General features: G+C 41.9%; 1 protein-coding gene across 1 annotated transcript in view; it reads right to left on the minus strand.

Annotated features, from left to right (window-relative positions):
* Window positions 1-374: 374 nt before the first annotated feature.
* The window catches only part of IRS4 (insulin receptor substrate 4), a 23590-nt gene continuing 1428 nt past the window's right edge, over window positions 375-22536 (minus strand). Inside the window, 4 exon segments of the mRNA XM_042027403.1 lie at window positions 375-2771; window positions 18517-18613; window positions 18616-18672; window positions 19286-22534. Of these exon segments, the coding sequence (XP_041883337.1) occupies window positions 18567-18613; window positions 18616-18672; window positions 19286-22534 (3353 nt within the window). The 3' untranslated portion in view covers window positions 375-2771; window positions 18517-18566.

A 22536-nucleotide genomic window follows, 5' to 3' on the forward strand; every position in this document is an offset into this window, starting at 1 on the left:
AGACTTCCTTATCCACTCATGGACAAAGTTATGAAAAAAAGATTGCCAGAGTCTTCTACATTTAAAGCAGAAAATGTATTGGGCACTGATCCTTTTTTTCATTCCAAAGCTTAGTTGTTTACCGGCACTATGAATCCATGGCAAAGAAAACTTCGGGGCTTTTTTCTGTATGTTACCTTCTAAACTAAGTGGAAAGGCAAACAAAACTGGAGAGATGGGGAATCACTGCCCTGAAACACTGCTAAAATTTCTCCAAATCTTCAGGGACACAGGGTGACAAAACCACTTTCAGGAGAAGCAGCTGCAGCAGGAGGAAATGCACTCTGACAGAAAAGCCCAAAAGTTTGTTTAAAAATAAAACCCAGACGCGGAGCTACATGAACACGTATTTACTGCAAGTAGCTCTATGGAAAGCCAAGTCAGATAAATATAAACACTATACAGAGCTTCAAGCCAGTCTCCCAAAACCGCAAACGCGATGTGTTTTACAAAGAAAACAACAGAACAATATTTACAATGGAAGACAAAGCCAGATCAATCAGCTCAACTTTAAAACAGATCTGTGAAGCAGAAATAGCAGATATAATGAACAGTTTCAACCATATATGTTTTAGTTTTTACAGACAATAACTGTCCAATATCAAATTAAATTTACAGGACAAACATTGTTCTATCATTGGTATTTTTGTACTATACAGCAGCATAAACGGGTAGCTGGAAGGTAGTATATATAGTGATATGTTTTACATCATCTGAAAATGTTCTTCCAGCACAATACTGAATAAATTAGTTGCTGTAAACTAAGAGATTCAAAAAGATTGCATATTTATTATGCCGTACCTATTAGTATTTGTACCACTATGCTTGAGGTTACCCATTTACTTATTTATTCAGCATATATTAAATCAGTGCTGTATATTGTACAATGGCAGCCTCAGGGATCTAATATGAAATAAGTATGTAACAAATTTCTTCAAAACAACCTTTTCCTTTCACATTAAATGTTTAGAACTATCTTCATCCAAATTTTGATTTCTTAGAAAAGATGTAAAGCTTTATAAAAAGCTGTCTACATATTGCATTATTCATTTATGAGACCAACCAACAGCTATATGGCAAGACAGTATCATGGTCTGTAAGAGTGGTCATGTTTTTAATTCCTGTGTGTTTAGCAGCAAGTAATTGTACCAACTGAAACTTCTCTTCCAGAATCAAAAACAGGTCTGTGCTTTTAAACCCTGTAGCAATAGTTTTTCCTGTCACTAAACACTGCATAAACTGATTGGTACCATGTTTCCTAAAAAAACCCCAAAACAATCACCTCATATTTTAGTGACATGTACATTTCAATACTACTGAGAAATAGATCCAGGTACACATCACTGAACAATCCAAGCTGACAGTGTCTGATTTGTTACACAAACTGTACCAGCAATCTAAAGGTTGTCTGTTGGAGGTGAGGCAGCCTGGCACATCCGTTGTACAATACACATGTGGAGGATTCCCAGCTGTGTGGTGCAGTACAGCATGAGGATTTGTGTACCACTTTGAAACCTTTTAGCAATTGTCAGTGCCTTTTATAATCCATTGCATGTACCAATGACTAGTGTCATGCTCTTTTAAGTTCATAGCAGTGTTAAAAAGCTAAACTTATTTCAACCAAAAAAAAATTCAGTACAAGAGTGAAGCATTTAAATTGTAGAAAAATCAGGGCTTATCTTAAAAATGTCAAATAGTCATTGTTCACATTTCTGTCAGTGGGATAAAGACAATTGATAAGCCAACATTTTACTTTTTTCCCCCCATTATGCCAGAAAGAACGAACAAAAATAGTCCCAAATTTAAAGCGGGACTTTGGTTGAAAGTAAGATCAATTAGGGTGGTTTCCCTTTAAAAAGCTACAGCTGACAAGTCTAATGCAGAAGTCACAAACATTGGATATGACTCCGCAGTTCTCCATTCGAATCCATGAACAAAAACCTCATTTCACACAATTCATATTTATAAACAAGAACAAAAACAATCTACAAGACAACCAGCCCATTAATCCTACTTTGTACATACCAAAATTCTGAGCAAAAAAAATTTCTGTTTAAGCTCTGACAGACACTTGATTTAAAAGCCTCTAGCCTATGCTCAAGAAATACCTCTTGTACCATAAAAGCAAAACTTAAAAAAAAAAAAAAAAGGAAAAAAAGGCAGAAGAGGTCTCTTTTTCTCAGACCCATCCAGTCCCACAGGTTCACCCCTCAAGCTAATGTGCACCTCTCCCTCACTCCTTCTGCCCAGTCACCTGGAAAAATCCTGAACTGCCAAAGTATTTCTAAACAATACATGTTTTAAGCTAACCACTTGTTAATGTACCAGAGAAGTAAATCCCATGTTAAACAGACAATCAGAAACCAGCTTTAACTTCTCAGAATATAATTTTTTTTTTTTTAAATTAACGAGAGAGGCAGCAAGAAGAAAGGGACATACAGGGATCTCCTATTAGCGTTCACACTGCCTCCCAAACAGATATGACATGAAAGACCAAATTCCATCACCAAAGCACAGCTATGAAAAAATCTCAATTCAAATTAATTCAACTGTAGAGAGCTGATGTCTATGAAAAAAAAAATTAAAAGGATGTGTGTCTATGTCCGTGCTGGTGGAAATGAAAGTAGCCGGCTGGAGCTGAGCTTTGCTTCCAAAAGCACCACACAGTTTCTGGAGTTACCAGCAGAAAAGTCTTCTCTTCCAACAATGGTTTCCATGGCAATGCAGTCAGTCTAGAAAGGAGGGGGGGGGAAAAAAAGTCAGTGACATTTCAAGTGCAAGTTATATCGGAAAAAATTCTTTTCTAGGGAGGAGAATACACGGAGCTTATCCACTGCAGGAAAGAGAGCTGCTGAATGCAGAACGTGGGTCCTGGCAGAGGGAGGGGGCACTCCCAGATGCCAACCCTTCAGAGATCATGAGGGAAGGAAGAACGATGGAGTCTGAAGCAAGCACTGAAGAGACGCTGCAGCCAGAGTGACACGTGGACACGGGACAGGAACTGGGGCAGCAGCCAGCCCATCCTGCCAGCCCATGCTGGGGACAGAGCAAGGCTCCCAGCTGCCCGCTCCACTGTCCCCCACTCCCCTGCTGAGGCTGCGCAGCGCAGGGGACCCGAGCAGCGCCGCTCACCCGGGTGTGACGGAGGCTACGGCCAACACTCCCACTCACAGCAGGGCAGAGGTGCAACACCAACACTCCCCGCACCTCCAGCTCCAAACAAGGAGCAGCAAGTCATGACAGCTGCGTGCCCTGTCCTCAGCTTTTCAGCAAAAAGCTTTATGTAGTTGTAATTAGAAACACCTCGTAGTACACTCGTCCCCTTTTGAAGGAAGTGTCACTGAAAGGCAACACCCAAGTACAAAAGCACATAGCTACAGCCAGCTCCCTTCTTCAGGGGCTTCAAACTGACACGAAAAGGCAGAAGTCAAAGTGCTTGGTAAAATGAGGGGCAAAAAATATAATCTTGTATTGCAGAAGATACAGATGGGTGACAATGCAGAAATGAAAAAACGAGGGAGTCTGCCCTCAAAGCACAACAGCAGCTCTGCAATTAACCACTCACATGCCGAGGTGAGAGCAACTCAGGAGCTTCCTGATGTGGAAAAAAAATTGATGAAGGGCATGCAAATGCTTTCTGCAGTTGTGTGAACACAATTGAGGACCATATAAAAAGTCACTTTTCAGCTCTCTGCAAAATCCCTTCCGCTCCCAGCTGAGCCAACGTGAACACTGCTTTTCAGTCTGGAGGGCTTCTGCCAACCAAACCAGTGAATCGCACTGTCTCCCAGTTGAGACAGACCTTCTTCTACCAGTTTTGTCCTCTCAGTCAAGACTGTCCTCTGCCAGTCAGGTGGCTTTGCTCACCTTCTGTCCAAGATTTGAGGTACATACCTGCAGGATGTTTCCTTGTAGTACAGTGAAGAAGGAAACAGCCAGTTGCTCTCATTGAGAAACAACAAGTGCAAGAGATTTAGTCTTCAGAAAACAACAAATACAGAAATGGCAGCTACTTTTTCCCTCAAAGCCACATAGTGGCTCTCCCCCTGCTTTGGGAGCTGCCTGAGCTGCAGTATGGGAACACTTCATTACACAGCACAGCAATGGCAGACAGGCCCCTGGAACAGAGGAAGAGGTTTCAGAGCTTAATCCTGCCCATGCTCTTATGGTGGGTCACAAGGAAATCAGTTACACCTCACTGCTAAAGAACTCAGATCTTCCTTGCCTCTACCCCAGGGACATGCTAAAGAAAAGATGGCCACATAAAGAACAAGCATTATCTGTAATAATGCAAACCTGTGTATTTACTTACAAACCAATCATGAGGTATGCACACACAAACTCCACCCTGAGCTAAAGAACTTCTGATTTCTGTCCAGCTAGAAGTAGTGTCCCTTCAAAAGAAACAAGAAAAAAAAAAAAAAAAAAAAAAAAAAACCAGAAAAAAAGACTAAAGCTCAGCTGAGCAGCCCTGCCCCATCCCAGCACTCAGCAAAGGCTGCCCATGGCTCCAGAGACAGAGAAGCAAAGGCAATGGCAGGGCTGGCAGCAGTGTGGAAGCATAGAGGGGGTCCCATCCACTTCAGGAGAAACTCCCTTTTAACCCTACACAGCCCTCACCAAGGTCCAGGCTGCTGTGTTTCATTTTCCAAATATTTCAGTGATTTCAAAAATACAGTAACTTACTTTTCCTCAATTAAAGAAAGAAATGGCCAAAATACACCCACAACTTGAGAATCTCTATTTGTGTTATTTCACAGACATCATAAGATCACTACAAAAAGCTATTGCTTTGTAGACACAGACCATGATGTGGTCAGCAACGGCTTTGTTTTCACAAAAGCCAACTGAAGCTTTTATTTCTGAAATTATTTTCCTCTTTAGAAAAATATTGTTTTGTTTTAAGACCAAAGGATGAAAATATGCACCACTGCTTGCAATGAATCACACCTCAACAATGCATGCAAGTCAGACATTAAAACAGTTAAAAGCTTCTATATTAAACTTATACTCAATAAAAATTAACTTTACCAGCACCCCCCCACCCTTTCCTTGCTGTGGACCTGTAAGCTCACATGAAAGGAACTTCAAAAACTGTCTCTGCTTTTGTCAGGACATTTTTCCTCCACGCCTTACACACAAGGCACACCTGAAAGCTGTTTGACAAGTTATTCTAATCTCTCCAAGCACATCCCCAAAACATTTTGAAGAGCAAAGGCCCAGGTGCTTGAATCAGACAATCCCACATGGCAGAACTCAGTATTTATACCTAAAATGTTTGGAAATTTTCATAAACTAATGCAAGTTACATTTAAGGTATTTGGAGGGGAAGGGGAAGGGCTTAAGAGCAAAAAAACCCCAAGCCTCTTTAAGTCCTAAATTTAATTCTCTGAAGCAGCCTGGTGTACTCAGGCAGCAGCATGGCAACCAATTCTAAAGCAAGAGCACCAGGTAACTGAGCAGAACCCAGAACAGCACAGATATATTTATAAGAAACCAGAAGAAAGCCTGGGACCCCCCTGCATCCCCCCTTCCCAAAACGCTGCCCTTTTTGAACAAGAGCTCATTAATTTGCTGCCCCCATGATTATAAACTACACTTCAACATGTTTCTTGTTCATTTTTCAGGTAAAACAAAATTGTGTGTACTGTAAATAAACATAAGGGAGTTTCACATAAACATTACCTACAAGTTGATGTCAGTCTCATAAAGCCTTGAGTCTTTCATACATGGAGCTATTGGTTGTCACCACTTCTCTAATCCCCTTATTAAAGCTGCAAACTGCAATACTGAAGTTGGAGTAGTACAGCTGGCTGGTGCCCTGAGTCATCAGCTTTTTTTTTTTGTATAAAAATATCAAGTATTTTATATATATATGTGGACACATATCTCAGTCTCAGAAAGAAAAGGCAAAGATCACTCTCAGATAGAAAAGGCAAAGAGCAACTTGTGAAATGTGACCACATAAAAGAAAAAAATTTCATCTGAAATCTAAGAGGAGACCGAAGTCTTGCCAGATCCCTCCTGCAAAGTGCTGCAGTCACCAGCATTCCCGAGGGCTGTCCCTGGGAGCCCATTCATGCTGCAGGGCGACCGCAGCCAAAGGCCCGCAGGTCACCCAGCACCAACCTCCAGGCATCACAGAAATCCCATGTCATGACCAGTGGGGTCTGCACCCACGGGCGAGTGGGGTCTGTAGCCCAGCCCGAGGCAGCTGTGCAGTCACAGTCACAAGCCCTGACACAATTCCTGAATCACGGAGCTGCCAGAGCTTCCCCCCACACCCCTGGAGCTGCACTGGATCACACCAACCCCTCACTGAGTCTCACGGGTCAGTGCTGCCACTGCCCACAGGCAGCCAGCAGCACCTCGGGGTCACCTGGGCACCAGGGAGGTTTATCGAGAGGCTCCTACACAAGAGAAGTTGTTCATCAAAAGAGGTGTAAAATGAGTTTAATGTAAGTGAGAACAAGGCCAGGGCGTGTTGTGCTGCTGATACCTGAATTCCCACCTCTGCTGCCCCTACCAGAAGGATCCTTTTGAAGGGATGTGGCCTTATTTTGAGAGGTTGCAAGAGCACCTGCACATTAAGCTCCTTAGTGGCTCTTCTCTCCCTCACCTGATCTGCTTCCATTTTTTCATTAACCAATTGGTGAAGGAAACCTAATGAGGCCATGCAATCCTTGAAGAAAAAAGCAGTGCTTCTGTGAAGCTGAATAATCTTATTTCAGTCTCACAATGTAAGATTCCTCACACATCGATTTTTTATGTTAATAGTACAGATATGAGAATTGCTGATCAACAATAAAAACCGGATTAGCACTTCATACCAGATCCCATATGAATGGATTTAACTCAGCACTGACTGAACAGTAAAGGAAGCTGTCAGAAAAAAAGGATGAAGAAACTCTTCTATAAGGTAAACAAATTATGAGATGTGAACTAGCAGAGGCAAGAGGTACAATGCTCACAACAATGCTCACAGAGTAACCCAGCATTCCCCTGAAGTTCTCAAACATAAATGCTACCAAATAAAACTTAGTGGCCAGGCCAGACAGAACTTTCACTTGCAGTGTAAACACACAGCTGTTCCTGGACTGTCACAAGCTCTTCCAAGAAAATCTACTCAGTCTACAAAAAAAAAAAAAAAAAAAAAAAAAAAAAAAAAAAATCTGGTAACTGATCATAAACAAGCAGCAGAAAAACCTCTGCAAAAAACTTTTCCACGCAGCCCAGAAATATACTACTCCAAGTAGTTTTCATTGCATTGCACCATACACTGGGTTTTTCTATCCAAATTTCAGCTCTATTAACAGATTTTGCACAAAAGCCTCAGCCTTTATTCAAAATTGAGTTCTACTGCTTCAGGCTAGTGACAACAATACAAATTCATCTTCCTATCAATGTTTAATATGTAAAATGAGTCTACAAAGCATCCAAACATTTTCAAAGTCCATCTTACAAAATATATAAGCAAAGTTTGGAAAATTGAAGCAACACTCTCTTCATTACACAATTCCATTTCAATTCATCAGTTTAAGATGGGATCAGATTATAAAACTACATGCAGTTGTCTGAATTTTGCTGAGGAACAATCAGAGTAAAAAGGTCACAAGGCAGAAGAGAAACTAAGGGACAAATATTTAAAATAGGATGGCAGCATGCCATTGCTCAAAAATGTTTTATTTAAAATTAAGGAACACACTGAGAAAGCACCCTTCAAGTTTTCTATGCAAAAATCACATAGTTTTATAAAAATTAGGGGCAGAGATGTAAATGAGTTGTAATTCATTAGATGCAAACCCAGTGCGTTCCACTTGAAAATGTATCAGATGAGAATATACCTAATTTACACTTTATTTCCTGCATCTGAATTATCAAGGCCGTACAAGTCAGGACACTTTGAAACATACTGAGAGGCTTTGAGAATACAGCAGACATACCCTAATACTCTCAAAGAAATCCATCCTATATAATACCTGTTTTCACAGGAAAGGCCTTTACTGACATAATTCTGCAACTGATTCCTAAAAAGCTAAAAGCTTTGCTTACAGAAGATATTAATTTAAGATAATTAAATTATTAAAATCTCCATGTCAAAGACTAAGACAGCTTAATGCTTTCTGGAGAACACTGCCGAAGTTCTCCATTTCCTGAACTTCAGGTTAGGGGGAAATCAGAATTAATCTGATTTACGCAGATCATAAGCAGCAGAGCAGCCTTAGACTTTTTTGTGCACATGGCCACACAATATTCCTGTTGTTCAGGAAAGCACTAAACCCAGCACAACCTCAGGACACAATATGGCATCTAAAGGCATTTTGTTCAGCAGCCGGGCCAGGGCAGGAGCAGGCAGCGAGTTCCACATGGAGCCCTCCCCACGGCAGACAGGCCAGGAAGGGGTCATTTGCCCAAATACATTCTTCACAAATTAGTGAGAAATCTTTTTTTTTGCCCCAAATCTTACCAAATACACAGTTACTATCCCATGTCATTGCCCTATTTCTTGGAGTTCCTATTTTAATGGCATCGCTTTAGACCTTGCTAGAGGCAAGCAGTGTTACTTGAGAAAAGCCAAATTTCTTCTTAATTTGCACCTGGCAGACACCTAGTCTAGAAATACAAATCAAAACCTGACACACTTGCTGCATCCCTCACATGTGCAGTTACAGTGCCTGGGTGACCCAAACAAGGCCCTCATACAGAGACATCCTGATTTGGCAAGGTGTTCAACTACCTGCTGACCACCAAGCACATACTCCATGTACTTTCTTCAGCCATCAACAGACTAATGATCCTCAAAATCAGCTAATTAATGTATGTTGTACCTATAATTTTACTGACTTTCCACAAGCAGAATTTGGTTAAAAAAACACCCTGTTGCATGACCCACTTTTCACTGGATAAACTACTTAAGCACAGCAACTGGTAACAATATTCCAGTGAATTAGACTTCTAAAATTTAGAAGGCAAAGTTACTCTTACAAATAAACTTTATGCACAATTGTTCATTCAAAACATGGTTTTGCTATTACTAGTGCTCAGCAATTTCATGAGCCAAAATCCTCTCCCATGCTTTAAGATAACTTCTATTCACTTTGCAAAAATGCCTTATCTTTTGCAACAATGGCTTTTTTTCCCTGTTTGAATAAAGAGCAGGGTTGTTTCTAGGAAGGCCTTATGCGCACTCCCTAATGTCATCTCTTTTACTGATACTATTCCTAGAATTAGTAAACTTGCATGCAGTTTTGGCAGAGGTCTAATACGAAGTCAAATTGCACTGGACAGCTTGACAAGAAGTTGCTGGGGCTTTTTTTGAGTTTGTTTGGAGGTTTTAAACTAAATTTCTATTACAATATAACACAACAACACTAAAAATTAACTCTTCACCTCAAAACATATAGTTCAAAGTTTCAGATTTTCATGTTGCATAAGAATTAAAAAAAAGTTCCGCTTTTGAGAAAGCATTCTCACAGCAAGTGTGTGAGTTACTGCACCTGACCTCCTGAACCACAGAAAATATGGGTAAATTTTAGCAAAAAAACTCCAAAATTGTTTGTGTGGGTTCTGGGAATACCACCTGCTGCAGTTCACTCTGCTCCCCTGATGAAGGTCAGGAGGGAGCCCTCAGTGCCAGTCGGGAGGAATATTTCCTGTCTGTGCTCTTGCTGCAAAGTGGACATTATGAACTGTTTGGAAACAAACAGGAAAGAAAACAGCCACAGCAAAACACCTCTGCATACACAACCCTGCTTCCTGTATCCAGAAAGGACTTGGAATACTTGGAAAGTTTGAGTAGTGCAGAAAAACTCCTCCAAGGTGTGACACAGCTTTCCAGAGAGGAACAGACTGGTAACAAGAATCCTTCAGCTTGCAGAGAAGTATTGGGACATAAAAGGAAATTTTAAGAGCCCAGATTATACCACAGGTCCACACTATGTGTGGTACAACACACTGAACAAGTGTATGGCAGAGGAGGGCACAGCATCTACACAATCCTAAGTGGCCTGGAGAAAAAAGATAAGATTGGTTATCTCTTCCACTACACAAACCAGGGGCTGCCAAACAAAGCTGGTACAGAGCAGGGTCCGAAACAGACAGAGGTCTGCATGCAGCACATCCTGACGGATTGCAGGCTGCTGTGGACACAAGTTTATACAGGATCAAAGAGAGGATGGAAAAGTACTTGGATTAAATATCCATAAAGGATTATAAAACAGACAAACTACATTAGGTTCAAGAAATCCCCCAAGCTGAAAAAAAAAAAAGAAAATCAGAGGCTGGGTGTATGTTTGTGGGAAGTATTATACACACCTGCCCTGCTCTTCCTCTGCTGGGTGGTGTCTGCTTGCAGCCACAGGTCTGGGGCTTGAGTGAGCCAAACTATTGTTATAAACACAACCAAGAGAAAGGGCAGTATCACCCATGACTAATGAAATAGCTCCCCACCTTTCAAACCACCCTTCCCAAGACTTCCTTTCTACACGAAGTTTCACGTGTCATAATTCATCCCTTCCCTCTTCTCAACCACTTTAGACATCAACACCTGCAAGCATTCAGCACTACTTTTTTCTTTCACCTCTAGTGCCATAAATGACTGTCAAAGGCAGAATGTTACTACACAGCCACATACCCACATAGTTACACACCTTTTGCTCATGTGTGCCCACACAGAAAAAATAAATATATCTTCACTATCAGCCACTCTGCTATCACACACAGCAGTGGCATGCATCAATTTTTCACATTTCCTAATTATTACATTATTGACTCTCCATTAACATAAGGACACTCCATACCCTGGCTCATACAGGGGAGGAAGAAGAAGGGTTCAGATTGGACTGCATGTGTGAAGCAACAGCTTCTCAAACCACAGGACATGCCCAAGAGCCAAGGATTGCACCTTCAGCTTCTAGGAGCAGTTTGGGAGCTCACAAGGACAGAGTTAAACTGACTCTAAACACAGACAACGTTTAATCAACAGTGTGGAACTCTTGTTTAGTGTCTACCTTGAGGAATATGTCAACATTAATATTTCAGTCACTCATACCCTCAACAGTGAATCAAGCCTCAGTACTGCCACCACTTCCAGCCTTACCCACAACCACTGCAGTGTCTGTTCAACCTGATCTACAGACACAGAAATAAAGTAACTTTCTCCTGTGAAAGTGATTGTGCTGCACTCCAGCTTCCACAGACCTCATTCCTGCAGCTGACAGCACTGCAGCAGCAACGAGCAGGTCCCACACAGACCTCCCCATCTAGAGATGGGCTCCAAATGCTCTGGCGCATTGATTACAAATTCTAAAGGTGACTATCTCCCAAGCCCCACTGCGCCTCCTCTCCAATGCTAGAAGGCTGCCTGAAACTCAAGAGATGCCACCTAAAAACAACCGAGAATGAACCATAGTAACTCCAAGGCAGTTCCACCAGCTTGGCTGCTTCTGGAGCAAAGTCACCAAGAACAGAGGCCCCAGTCCCTGCAACATTAACTGCCATGGGATGCTGCACAGGGTGATCCTGTGCTTTGGTATGCATTCCTGCACACCCGCTCACACCAAATCTACCAGCCACATGTCTGCAGGAAAATTAACTTACAGAAAGGAAAAACAAATAAAACCAGAAAAAAATTATCACATTCCACATCTAAAAGGGAGAAGTAAACACTGGGACATGCTCCTAACTCAGAGATACATGCTGGCCCACATTCCTCTTACCAAGATTAATATCCTGGCCAGTGTTCTGACAGTTACCTCAACCTTTTCAAGTCATTTAAACCATTACAGCTGCTGTATTTATAGCTCACTACCTTCCCTTGCTCCCTGCCATGTGCATACTCTTCCAAGTGCCTCCACTAGCTTCCTCTCCTACAACCACTCTCAGCAGCCTTTTATCTCTTCCAGGCTCTTATCTCGACTCTGCCAATGGCAGCAGCCTTGATCTCTATCTTACTCTCCACCCCAGCGCATTAGGTTTCATCCATCCCTTTAGTTTCATCTTTAAATTGTAAGCTTCTTAGGAGATGGACCAACACATTTACATTTGCGGCACCACACAGGGACCTCCATCCTGTCTACCTGTTCAGGTTCCACAACAAGTAGAGATCATGTCTGGAGAGATCCTGTCTGGAGCTACAAGCTTCATTAACAGACTCTGTCGTAATAACATCTGAATGACCTCAAGATCAAATCTGTTCATTTTTTCATCTCATTTCTAACTGATTTCCTGTTCACCACAATCTGCAAGTTAAAAACATCTTGTTCTAAAAACACTTAAACACCCACCCCCAAAAAAATCACATGGTGAAATATAGACAAAAAAGGCCTCCCAAAGCATCTCACATAACAAAAAGCAAATGTTGTTAAGGAGCAAATGTATTACTAAAAAAGCAAAGAGCTTACAAATTGTTCTAACAGATTAACTTAAGATTCAAAATAATTCCATACAGGAAACAGAAACCCCAGTGCCTGTCAATAGCTTAAACAGGGGTTTCATACAAATGAGGTACCCCATGGCTCACAAGAAAAGCTCTGCTTGGGCTTGTATGCAATCAGTGTATATTTACCAATGATGCATCGGCTTCACTGTCACTAAGACCTTCCCAAACTCCTGCTAGCCTAAGAGATCTGGGTAAGAAGAAGTACTAGTTCCCAAAAAATGATTAAGGCTCAGGCTATCCAGAAGGGAAAAAAGTTACATGGCAAATTCATCTGGTCAGCAAGAACCATAAAGAATAACGCAAACTGGGTCAGCATGAGTACAGGAACAGAATCACACTATTCCCTGTGGAAGGAAAGTATCCCTCATCAGTGCCTCAATTTCAATTCAGAAATCAATTTTAATAGGGTTTTTTTTCAGCCCTTTTGATATTATTTCCTATGATTTTCAGATGAAAAAAAAAGCATTTTGATATCCTCAGTCATTCCGCAAAAGTCTGTTCTACTAAAAAGGAAACCTTTCTCCAAGTAGGCAGCATATTTATCAGCCTTTTATACCCTAGCAAAAAGGAAGTACTATTCTTATCTATTTTATGTCCTAAATAATAATTCAGTTTGGTATTTATAGAAGTTCATAACATACATATGCTATGCAATGAATACAACCCCTATTTACCTTTAGTAGTAATTTAAAAGTTTTCAATTTTCCTAAGTCACATTAAGTTGTACCATCACCTTGGAATTACAGCCAAATCCTTACTATAGCGATTTCAGTATAAGCCACCTCTTTCAAAAACCCCCTCTTCTTGGAAGAATAAAAAAAGGTTAGACCTCACACTTAACTCACGAATCACTGGCACACAAAACACACGTATACACACACACAGGTGCAGTCTCAACGGTTTGCATCCAACCATAGGTCTAAATCAACAGAAAAATAATGTTTGGAAATAAGCAACCTCTGGCCCTGAAGATACAGCTCATGACTTGAAGAGGGCAGAAAATTCTTGCTAGCAGTCTACTAACACTGCTTCTCCTGGGGTAATGCTACTACACATGAAGCAAAATCCCCACAAATCCAAACACTTATATGTTCAAGATCATATAGATAAGATACTCGGTAACACCTCTAAAATGCCTTTGATGAGTTAGGCTTATTCACCTTTGTCTTCCCACTGCCCTCAAGTATGTCAGAAATCCCTTCCTGATCACGGTTCTGCCTCTCAAGTAAATCATAACCTGTCCCTAAGCTGAGTGACCTTCACAGAGTTGCAGGGCTTGATTAAAACTGGAACATACTTCTCTCTCACTTTTTCCCTTATAACTGCCTAAACCTGTAAGACAACAGTGCAACTTGATCACAGGATTGTTGTGAATATGTAGAACCTAAAGTGAAAAAAGTTAAATAGCCAATTTTCAGGGTGGACCATCGGACAGTTCTCCAGCCAAGTCATTACACACCATTTAGAATGTGTCGTAAGATAACAGGCCATTTTTAGGAGAAAACAGCAGTAGTAGTACATCCCCAGGCTCCAGAAAGCTTGGCTCTCTCACACCTGCCTTTCAGTTTTATCACTCCATTTTTCTTTGAGCTGAAGAATGCCACATTTGATCACAACAGTACCTAAAATAAAACTCTAGAGTTTGTTTCCTGCTTCAGCTCAGAAAAACAAACTTGTTAGCGCAATCAACAGAATTCAGCATGGTTTTGGGAGCACCACAGATCCACAAACAGAGCACACACACACCAAGGTACAACACAGTACTATAAGCTCTTTTTAGTACCACCCAAAACCTCAAGGTATAAATCCTCCCCCAAGCAATCAATATGAAGAAAATGTATTAAAGATCCTTTCATAAAAAAAGGACCATATGCAGAGAAAAGCAAACCCAAGCTCTACCTACTGCTAACATACCACTGGACATACAAAAACCCCAAAGAAATACCTAGTGACAAACCACCCCAGTAATCACATGCTGGAATACAGCCTCTGGAAAGACCAACCAAGTGCTGCCCACCCTCTGCAACTCCAACCTGCTGCCCCAGCAACAAGGGAACAAGGGGCCCTAAGACATCAAGGGAGGAGGGGAAAATGTGAAGTTGTAGAGGGAAAAGTAAAAGCATAATAATGTATTTAAGATTTCAACAAAAGACTTTAAAATAAAAATCAAAGCAAATCCAAAAACAACCACAAAAAGCACTCTGAACCCATGCTGGATTAATCCCAGACCACCCTGCATCCTGCAGCCAATGCTTTAATCTACTAGATAGCTACACGCAAAAGGTTTTAGACCTCCAAAAAGACAAATGTCACCATCAGCTGCAACTATGGATTTGAAGTCTGGAAAGCTGATTTCCAGAAGTATTTCAACACTGACTCCAAGTAAGCATTCTCTTTCAATGGCCAGGGAATATGCTTGTCTCAGACTTTCTCACCAAAGTATAAGTAAAACCAAACTGATTCTTGGTCAAATATGTCATAATTAACTCACTCCCACGCCACAAGGCAAAAATCTGTTCTGCCTTCAGCAGCTCATATACTACTTGAGAAAAAATTACCCTGGGTATTTTTAAGCATAGCTGTAAGTTACTCAAGGCTGTTAAAGTGGCATCTGTTACAGCAAGATTAAAACGGTTTGAGTTGTTTGGGTTTTTTTAAGAATTATTATCCCAGCACTACTTCAAAGATGTAGGATACACAGCAGCATTTGGATGTGCTGCAGTAGAGTTCTTCAAATTATTTTTAAATGGGCCCCTGCCTTAAGTATTCTGCCAACATAGAAAAGCCTCAGTTTGAAACAAACTTTAAAACCACTACTTTGAAACCCAAAAGGAGCAGTTATTTGCCTCATATCCCATAAACTGCCATTTACTATATTAGTAATAGCTAAAACTTCCAGCTTCTGAATTTCTCAAAGTGTATATTGTTCCTTATATTCTTCAAGATTTTGCATTTGAAATATGCAAGGTACCAGAAAGAATCTGGACAATTTGGAACATAAATTCTGCTTTACAGCTGTAGTTGTTTTCCTTCCTCTCAGCTTCCCAAAGTGTACACAGCACTCTCACCCAGCCTAGCACAGGAGGAGATTAAAAAGGTGAGGAACACCTAAATTATAATCCTGCACTTTAGAGAACACCTTAAATAATGTCTTAGCATAGTGTTAGAGTATCTGGTAAGTATCAGAGTAGCAGATAAGATTAAAGAGTGGGTGTAAAATAGCTGAGTTGCTATTAAGCTGAACATTACATTTACTCCAAACAGTTTTTTTGAGTCCAGGGTATCTTTGCAGGTATAACATTTCTAATTAAGACTGAAGAAACTTGTATTATACAGGACTCATTATGCATTTTATTACCGCCCATTCTCATTATCCTGCTCAGTTTCTACAGGGTCCAATAACAAGGTATACATTAGCTAAGCCCTGTTTGAAGTAGCTTTAGTGTTCTGTACTCCTAGCACAAAATGTCATGACTCAGATTCATGTAATCAAAACTGCAAACCGCTTGCTTCAATATTGTGTAACAATTTCATGACGAAATTGTTTTGCTAATGATCTCCTTAAACTGCAAGCACTGAAAATCAGGACCTTATATTCTTTTTATCAACAAAAAACCTGAGCTCAGCTTTGCCTAAACCCCCAAAAAAGTTTAGTAACAAGTCAGGCCTAGTTACCATTCCAAGTTTGTCCTTTCCCGTTCCTCCACACACATCATGAATGGAGAAGGAGGAAAAAAAAGTTTGACTCACATCAGTGAACCTGAACCAGAAGTAGTTTGGGAATTACAATGAGGGAGCAGTGATGCATTGGAAATCACTCCACCACCCTCGGCAGTTTGGAGAACACAGCTGAGTCACAGAACACAATATTCCATTTAAGCAAACAAAACAAAAAAGGAAACAATCCGAGGCTAGGAAATGTTTTCCTGCCAACAAAACTGTGGTTCAGGGAAAAGAGATAAAGTTCTCTACCTGACAGAATTTAATACAGACGGGATAGCTCCTTTCTAGGAAGTAAAGGGTAAATACATCTGCTAAGTATTTTCCTTAAGAATGGATATAGCCACAGAGCACTTTTTCAGGCAGAGAGACTGAAAAAGTGAGATGTAGTAGGAAAGACAGCACTCTGTTCTGCTAAGTCTCCAAAAGTATTAAAAATATCAATTACCCAAAGGCACACTACACCTCTTCAGGAGACAAGAGGTTTAAGAGTGAAGCTTCATTTTCACTACTTAAAATGGAATGTGAAAATATTTCTCTGGATTACAGAAAACTTTTTAAATATTAAAAAAAAAAAAGCTTTATTGCAATAGAAACCAATAAGCTGTTTAAAGAATACAGACTTCTAAAACTGTGCTTGCTATATAGCTTAGAGACATGATTTTGTATGTGAAAGTAAACAGCTATCTTCATAATCAAGAATTTTAAGTCATTCCTGAGAAACAGATATACACCACCAATTTGAATACAGTACTGTATTCAAGTCTGGGAAGTTGCTTTTAGCCTGGACTATTCCAAAACCTGTTCACCCCTTCATGAGCCCCTGCAAGTGACTGGTGTCCACACCTCACCTACCTTCCTACTATACACCAGAAATACTTTACACTGCCTTTATAAAAAACTGTCAGGCCTTGCATAATTCTGTGTTTCTTTTTAGGACTAGAAAGATGCTTAATTTCCTGGCAAAGCCCATGTTTTTTGCACAGAGTTGTTTCTGCCTCCTTTTAATGCATTTCATTTCCAGAAAACTTCCAATTCCCAACAAAAGCGAGCAGCTGTTATGCCTCTCACTTCTCTGCAGCTTGTAATAGTCAAGAGAAAAACCCCTAGCACAGGACTGTAGACACTTTGCTGTAGCAATAATAAGCATAAGCAAAATGCTTATGATAAATACAATTTCTAAACACAGTATCTCTTGTAAAGTATTTTTCAATGTAATATTTACAGTACAGCTGAAAGGAAAACATCTTTGTTCTTTTTTCTTTTTCATCTTTATTTTGTAAAAATATTTTTTGTTACTTTATAGCACAGAATTTAGTCATATGAGGGGAATAAGATCAAGTTAAAAATTCTGCTGGTTTTGGAGGTGCTGTAAAAAAAAAACCACGAAAAAACAAACACAAATCAGCTGCAGCAATCACTGTGCTTCGGACTGCAGATTTAGCAGACAAATCTTTGAAGTGCTGAAAGACTAACTTTGGAAGAAAGCACTTCTTGGACTGGCAACTTTCAATGTCTTCTAAATTTGATTCCAACCAACAAAACAAAGCAGAGGAGAAAAAACCACTGAAGCAAACCACACATTTCTGAGCAGCCCCAAGCAGTGCTGCCAGACTCCGAATGGCATGCAAACTTAGTCAGGCTTGGACCTTCCACTAGTAAAGGCTATACAATTTTAAGCTCCTGCAATACCTTCTACCTTTAGAAACTTAGTTCTAAAGCAAAACTAGAAAAAAAAAATCATTTCCGTGTTTAGGATTGTAATTAAAAATATTAAAAATATAAAAGTCAGCAGCAACCTGCCCCTTTACTGTTTTATCTGTGGACAGGGTAGACAAGTATCAATGTCCAACCATGATTAAATATTTCCTCTTAGTATCCAACAATTACTGACTACACATACATTTGCAAAGAGAGGAAAACATCATTTCCAATAGAATTGGTTTTCTACCAGGAGGGCAAATTACTATAAGGAGTTCAGTGGGTCACTGGCACCAAAGCAATGATTACTCTCTGAGAGTTCCAGCACAGCACTCACACACTGCTGCTCAGCCGGGGGATATGCACACCACCACTAATTACTGGCTTTGCTCCCACCATGAGAGCTTATCATATGAACAGGAGTGTCCCTCCTCTTTCCCATACTCTTCCTCCCCACCTGCAACACCTTTATTTTTACACATACTTCAAAAACTGTATTACCTGACACCTGGGTCAGACCACTGACAACTAGAAAGGCAGCAGCCTCCCCTCCCAAGTTTCAGACCTGGAAGACACTGCTTAGAGCCTGCTCTTCCTCAAGCACAGGCATTCCTCACCTGCTACACAAAAGGCAGATCCCAGGGAAAGGTTACAGCTCAGCTGAGCCCTAGGTGGTGAATGTGAAGGCCTTGGGCTGCCTCAGCCCCCCTCCCACTGGTCAGCCAGGTCCTCAGGCTTCTCCAGAGCACACAAGGATACTCTGGCGGCCAGAGCTCAAAAGGAGCCACCAAACCTCCAAAGGAAAAAAAACTGAGTTCTGTTTACATAAGATTCAGCTAAATAAATCTGGGCAGATTTGCACATTAAAAAACCCTGTAATAAGAATTTCAACTACATTACTTACAAGAAACATTTAAGCCTCAAATTTTGAGGTCTAAACCAAATTTAGCCATTTTGAGCTTTCAAATTACAAAAGTTTCAGTTCAGGAAAAAAAAATGAAGAGTCATCTAGTTCTAAGGGAAGAAGAGGAAAACAGAACTGAAGACAAGAGCTACCATAACCTCAGGAGAAGAATTCACAACATGAAATACCATTAATGCTTATGCTAGCAAAGTTAATAAAAGAAAAAAAAAAAAGGCAGATGACAGTTTGATAACCCCTCTGAGTGCCTAGAAGAGGCACATAAATCCTTTAGGCCAAGGACCACATCCCCTCTCGCTGCTGTTCAGTGGTTCAGATGCTGCACTACAACAAAACTGGTTGCACTAGAATAACACAGGAGATTATAAAAAGCATTTACCCCACTCTGAAGACAGCATTAAGCAGACAATCTAATTCCTATGGTTAAGCAAGCATGACAGGGAAGTGCTTTTAAAGTTACAAACCTTTTCTCACAGCGTTACACTTCAGCCCATCTGATCTGCTGAAATCTATGCTTACGTAAGCTCCACTGTCCAAACCTGAAGTACCATTTTGGAGATGGCAAGCTGGCGCTGTAGTACTTGCCTCACAGCTTAGAGGGTCATTGCGTAAATTCAGAGCAATGTAGTTCAAGCCATTCTGAAATCCAGTTGAGGTGTCCCTGGACATTTTGCTTTCCTGACAATCAGAAATGTTTTCATCTGGTTTCAACCAAACGTTGTCAAATGAGGCAGAGCTGTGTCTTTTGCTACTGTCAGTAAAGAAGGAGGATGAAGTCGTCACAGTCCCAGCAGAAGAGAATGTTTCAGAACTGTGTCTCCTCCTGCCTTGAGGGTCAGCTCGAATCACTTTCGGCCCCATAGGAGGATCAGAGCTAGGGACAGAAAAGCTACTGCTACCAGCATATCGATCAACAATGCAGAGTCTATTAACAATGGAAGAAGGACTATCCATCTTTACACCATTATCAGATTCAGTGGCAAATGGCCTTGGTGGTGTTGCTGCCATGTTGAATGTCATCTCAGTGTAGTCATCAGTCCTGTTACTTGCTGTGCTAACACAAGCAGTACCAAATGAAAGCCTGGCATAGTCAGGGTTTGGTTGATTTCTAGGAATACTGGAACTTGCATAAATTGAAATATCTGTTAGAGAGTTCGACAGTTCCTTCACTGCTTTCGGTGACTGCACATCCAAGTCAACACTCATGTAATCAGAGAGCGGTGACTGTCTGTGGTCACTACTTGAGCCTAGAGATGATGGCGATCCTTCTGCAGATAAGGAATACGGTGTGTTACTCACCTTTTCATTAAAATCAATATTTATGTATTCACCAGGACTCGCTGGCTCAGGTGGAACTGTTCGATCATACATTCTGGGGATGGTATTACTCCCTCTCGTACCTAGGGGCAGTCGTGTGGGCCTGGTAGCCCTGTTCTGCACAAGTCCTTCATCTGAACCTTTCAGTGTCGGCAATTTAGAGATGCCATTAGCCAGAGTCTCACTGCTGACCCCCTTTACATTTTCTGGTCCACCATACAAGAGTTTTCCAGGTGAAGACATTGGAACATATTCACTGTGGTCACCATTTTGTCCTGATAATGCCTTAAAGCTTCGAGGCAAAGAGAAATATGAACTAAAACCTTTGGAAACAGAAGTGGTGTGAATATAATTTGAATCACTGGGGTGCTTTGGAGCTGAATTACCAGGTGACATATCCATATACTCGTTGTTTACGATCTTCTCGTTACTTCCTTTAGAAGCAAATCCAGTTAAAGGACTCCGTACAGGTGAAGAGCTGCCCTTTGGAAACATCATCATATAGCCTCGGGAGTCAACCTGAGATGGTGACCACGAATTGTTAATCTGTTTTGGAACAGACATGCTTTTAGGAGTCATTGGCAAATAATCACTGGTGCTGGATAAAGAAGATGCAACTCCTGGCATCATCGGCATGTACCCATCATCCCTGGCTTTACTCCTACTTTGGTTACACATGGAATCAAGGTTAGTGTCACTGTACTCCAATTCATGGTTATCTTTCAATTTTGGTGTTTCAGAGTAAAGTAATCGTCCATGATTTCCTGCAGAATCTTCATCCAACAAAGCTGTAGTTTGTGTCGTCTTCTGCTGCACTGCTACAGAAGTTGGTTTTGTTAGAGAGTAAGTTCTTTTCCTGAAACACTTTTCAGCCTCCATATAATCATCTCTTGAGCCATCATCTCCCTGTTGCCTACTCATGGACATGTATTCATTCAGACAGTTCTCCTCTCTGATAGGTGGTGTGTTTCCCAGGGAATCTGGTGTATTACTCCTCACCCGAAAGTACCTGAAATCTCCAGGGCTGGAGCCGTATTCATCAGAAGAGATAAATCCCCCATCACTCGGGGAACCACAAACAGACGAGCTAGAAGGCCGGGTCAGCATGTCCGAAGCAGAACCATGGCCACTGCTGGAAGAAACACTGATGGGACTTGTGGTGGAGGGAAAATGAGAAACAGGCAGCGAAGCAGACCTGGTGTGGTAAGACGAGCTGAAAGCAGCTCTCACATACCTTCCACTTCCTTCTTGCCGGCCCAAATTCATCCTTGCAGTATTCAGGTGGATCAGACTCCCAGTCACTGACCTAAAAGGTCTAGTCATGGTTCCTTCTCCTTCACTGGATGTTCTGAAGCGATAGGAGCTGTTGCTTTTGGTGGTAGGAGGAGTCCCTCCAGCAACACTCTCAGTTCTAGATCTTCTCTGCAAGCCTGTCTGGCTGGGGGGTAGGTTGCCCAAGTTCCTCCTGGTGGTGATGAAGGAGATGGGATTGGTACCGCTGCCACCACCAGAAGACTGGCTCTTGCTTCGGGGCCTGAACTCTGCAAAGGTCTTTAGAGCTTTCATGGTATCCAGAAAAGTCTCGTGCATATTTTGGGCAACAACCGAATCATCCACTTGCATCCAGAGTTCTCCAGGCCCAATAGAGGCAGATCTGCCCACTTCGATAAAGAAGAAGTTCTCTGAGTGTCCACAGCGGCGAATGTTCATAAGCTGCAAGTGAACAGAGGGCACCTCCGAGTTCAGCTTAACGAGGTGGATGGCCTTGCTGGAGAGGCACAACCTATACACTCCAGTGAGGTTTTTTGTTTGTCCCAAGCCTTTGGGCTTCACGTTGACCTGCCACACCTCCTTGAACACAGTGCCAGGCCTCAGGGCAGCCCCGTAGTGCTCATCATCTTCGTACACCTGCTGATCGGCATGGTCCTCCTGCTCCAGGAAGCCCCTCTTGCTCTGATTCATGAGCTCGCTGATGGCCTGGTACCAGGCCTCCTGCTCGGCTTCGTTCTCGGCCAGCATGGCGAAGTACTCGTCCTTGGTGTACAGGGCGATGATGTGCTTGTGCTTAGCGTCGGCCCGGCGGCTCACGGTGAAGCACTGGTACAGGGGAATGACCCGCTTGGGCGGGGGGCAGCACAGCGCGGCCGCCCCGCCGGCCCCCGCCGCCCGCAGGCTGCTCTTGAACTTCTTCTCACTGTCATAGTACTCCAGACGGGCGGGGGCCAGGTGGCTCTCGGCCCGCAGGACGAAGTAGCGCTTGTGTCCGTGCTTCTGCTTCCGCAGGTACCCACACTTCCTCACGTCCTCGCCGGCGCCGCGGCCCGCCGGGGGGGGCTGCCCGCCGCGGCCCGCCGAGGGAACGGCCCGGCCCGGCGCGGGGGCGGCCTCGGGCGCCGGG

Source organism: Corvus kubaryi, unplaced genomic scaffold, assembly GCF_017639235.1.
Source record: "Corvus kubaryi isolate FWS band 111438036 unplaced genomic scaffold, C.kubaryi_AGA036_p1.0 130, whole genome shotgun sequence".
Lineage (NCBI taxonomy): Eukaryota > Metazoa > Chordata > Aves > Passeriformes > Corvidae > Corvus > Corvus kubaryi.